This window comes from Hemibagrus wyckioides, linkage group LG08 (assembly GCF_019097595.1).
Source record: "Hemibagrus wyckioides isolate EC202008001 linkage group LG08, SWU_Hwy_1.0, whole genome shotgun sequence".
Lineage (NCBI taxonomy): Eukaryota > Metazoa > Chordata > Actinopteri > Siluriformes > Bagridae > Hemibagrus > Hemibagrus wyckioides.
Window position 1 is genome coordinate 23,494,376 of NC_080717.1, and position 2,392 is coordinate 23,496,767.

At 36.7% G+C, this 2,392-nt stretch overlaps 1 protein-coding gene across 2 annotated transcripts in view; it reads right to left on the minus strand.

Moving 5' to 3' along the window:
* Positions 1–1,993, minus strand: part of LOC131357467 (calcitonin-like) — a 10,143-nt gene extending 8,150 nt beyond the window's left edge. Inside the window, exons 1-3 of one of the 2 annotated variants that reach the window (XM_058396444.1) lie at positions 1,906–1,992; positions 1,274–1,365; positions 1,040–1,168 (exon numbers count right to left, since the gene is read on the minus strand). In XM_058396444.1, coding sequence (XP_058252427.1) covers positions 1,040–1,168; positions 1,274–1,359 — 215 coding nt within the window. In that variant the 5' untranslated portion in view covers positions 1,360–1,365; positions 1,906–1,992. Of the gene's footprint in view, positions 1–1,039; positions 1,169–1,273; positions 1,366–1,905 lie in introns of both variants that reach the window. The other variant, XM_058396443.1, reaches the window with a different exon arrangement.
* Positions 1,994–2,392: the final 399 nt, after the last annotated feature.

Below are 2,392 nucleotides of genomic sequence, written 5' to 3' on the forward strand. Positions count from 1 at the left end.
ATAAACTAATCATTAATGGTGAAATATTAAGTCACTTATCCAGATCTTTTTGTTATTTTGAATTAGATGTTAGTTGAGCAGCACTGTTCAAACATCATGTTCTCTTAATCATTCTTAAACATGCACTTTGTGAAGGAAACACGACACTCGGATTTCAGGAAATTATCCCTAGAGCGAATCCTGGATCTTCTACTGGCTGTGTGAGGAGCAGCACACGGTGAGAATTCTCTTCATCGGCTGTAGCTTGAAATCTGAAGCTCGGAAGCCTTGTGAGATGTGTTTCTGAGCATGAGGACCTCCTCTGGGATGTCCAATCAAGATTAGAGTTTTATTTCTCGGGCTAAGCGGGTCATTGTATCTTCATGAACTTCCCAGAAGCTCTTTAGAGAGTGGAAGACGTCCACAGTGGACCGATGATGGCAAGTGGATTCGAGTTTAATTACTGATGGAATAAAGGCAGCTCAGACGCTGGAGTGTGTAGAACATGCAGACGCCAGCGTTCGCTCATGCGCTCATTCCTTTACGTTTACAAGAGAATCTTTAGGTTTTCATGCGTTCTGTTTTCTCTCCGACATTCTCATAAGCAAGCAAAGGATTGTCTACATTCCTTAAACTCTAAGTTCGAACTGATCCATGCAGCGGATTGTTATGAATTATTGTTCTGAATCAACTCTATGGTGTGTTTTAAAGTTCCGTTTCAGTAACGTACCTGTCTCACTAATCCCCACTGCGACGGATGGGTTTAAACCCTAGCACGTCTCACTCCTCTTACCAGAACACTCATTAAATCATTTCAAAAACACATTCATATCACATGACATTATGATGATTCATTTATTTCCAGAACATTACGCATTTCTTTTTTTACTCTACAAATTACTTTCATCAATCAGCAAGAAGCTGGAGAATAAACACTTCTGTTACTGAGTGGACGTAAAAATACGACTCATCTGATCCACGACACTCGCATTATACACTTTAAATCATCGCATTATACACTTTAAATCCATGAGAGAGAAATAAATAAATAAATAAATACCTGTTGTTGTCATTTCTCTGATCTGATTCCACTGTCATCTGCACGAATTCTCTAACGATGGCGTTCAGTAACCTGCGAGCTTCGTAATCACTTAGAACCACTCGATCTGATAAAGAGTCTAATGCAGGTCTACACACACACACACACACACACGAACAAACACACACACATGAGCAAACAAATATACTCTGTACACTGCAAATATACCTGTGTGTGTGTGTGTGTGTGTCTGACCTGAGCGGTGCTGCTTGTGAGCTATACAGGTGACAGACAGTGAGGATGGAGACGGCGAGGACAGCAGAGATCTTCATCATGAACATGCTCTCCTATGATAACACATTATTAGCAAACACAACACTGTAATAACTAACACACACACACACACACAAACTTTCAGTTTGAAATTTAATGAAAAATAATAATTGTAAAAAATAAAAAAAAAACTTAAGCAAAATGTTTATTTAATTGATCTAAATTCTGTAAATTTCAATTTTAATTAAGTTTATTTGTAATGTAATTTACTCTTAGAAACAAATGTAAATGTAGAATAAAATTTCATTTTATTAAGCCTATATAAATTATTTATTATAACTAGGTATAATAATGTTATAATTTTTTTTTGTAATAAATAAAAAATGTATTTAATCATTACAGCAATAATGATAATAATAATAATAAATAATAATAAAAATAATGATCGATAATGATAATAATAATAATAATAATGATTGATGATGATGATAATAATAATAATAATAATAATAGTAATAATATCTCTCTTTTTTCGTGTATTTATCAAGTAGAATGTATAGAAAAATGAGAGAAACCTGGACACACACACACACACACACACACTCTGTTCTTACCTGTAAAGTCTCAAGTTGTCCTGCGATTAAATAAAAATACAGCAATATGTAATATAAAGTCGTGTTGAGCTTGTGAACGCAGCTCTCTGGCTCACACACACTTATACACCACAAGCGGGGGCGTGGCCTAGTTAATTATCTCATGTTGTCCAATCACAGGCCAGGGGTGGGTCCTGATGAGCACAGGTTCCGAGGATGACGATGTTATGATGCAGTTTTTCTGTGTGACAATTTTTTTTTACTCGTGGATGAAGATCAGAAATCCATGGCGGATGAAATAGAGAGAACCTCCACCCTGAGAGCTGCACACACACACACAGTGTAATGAGGCTGACAGGTGCTGCTTAAGAGACAGCTTTCCAGATTCTCTGTTCCAGGGTTCTCACAGGAACTCCGAACCTCAGTTCTGTTCCTCAGTCCACACAGGAACAGGAACTATTTTGTTTCATAATGTTCTACAACAATAAATACTTCGACATGTCATTCA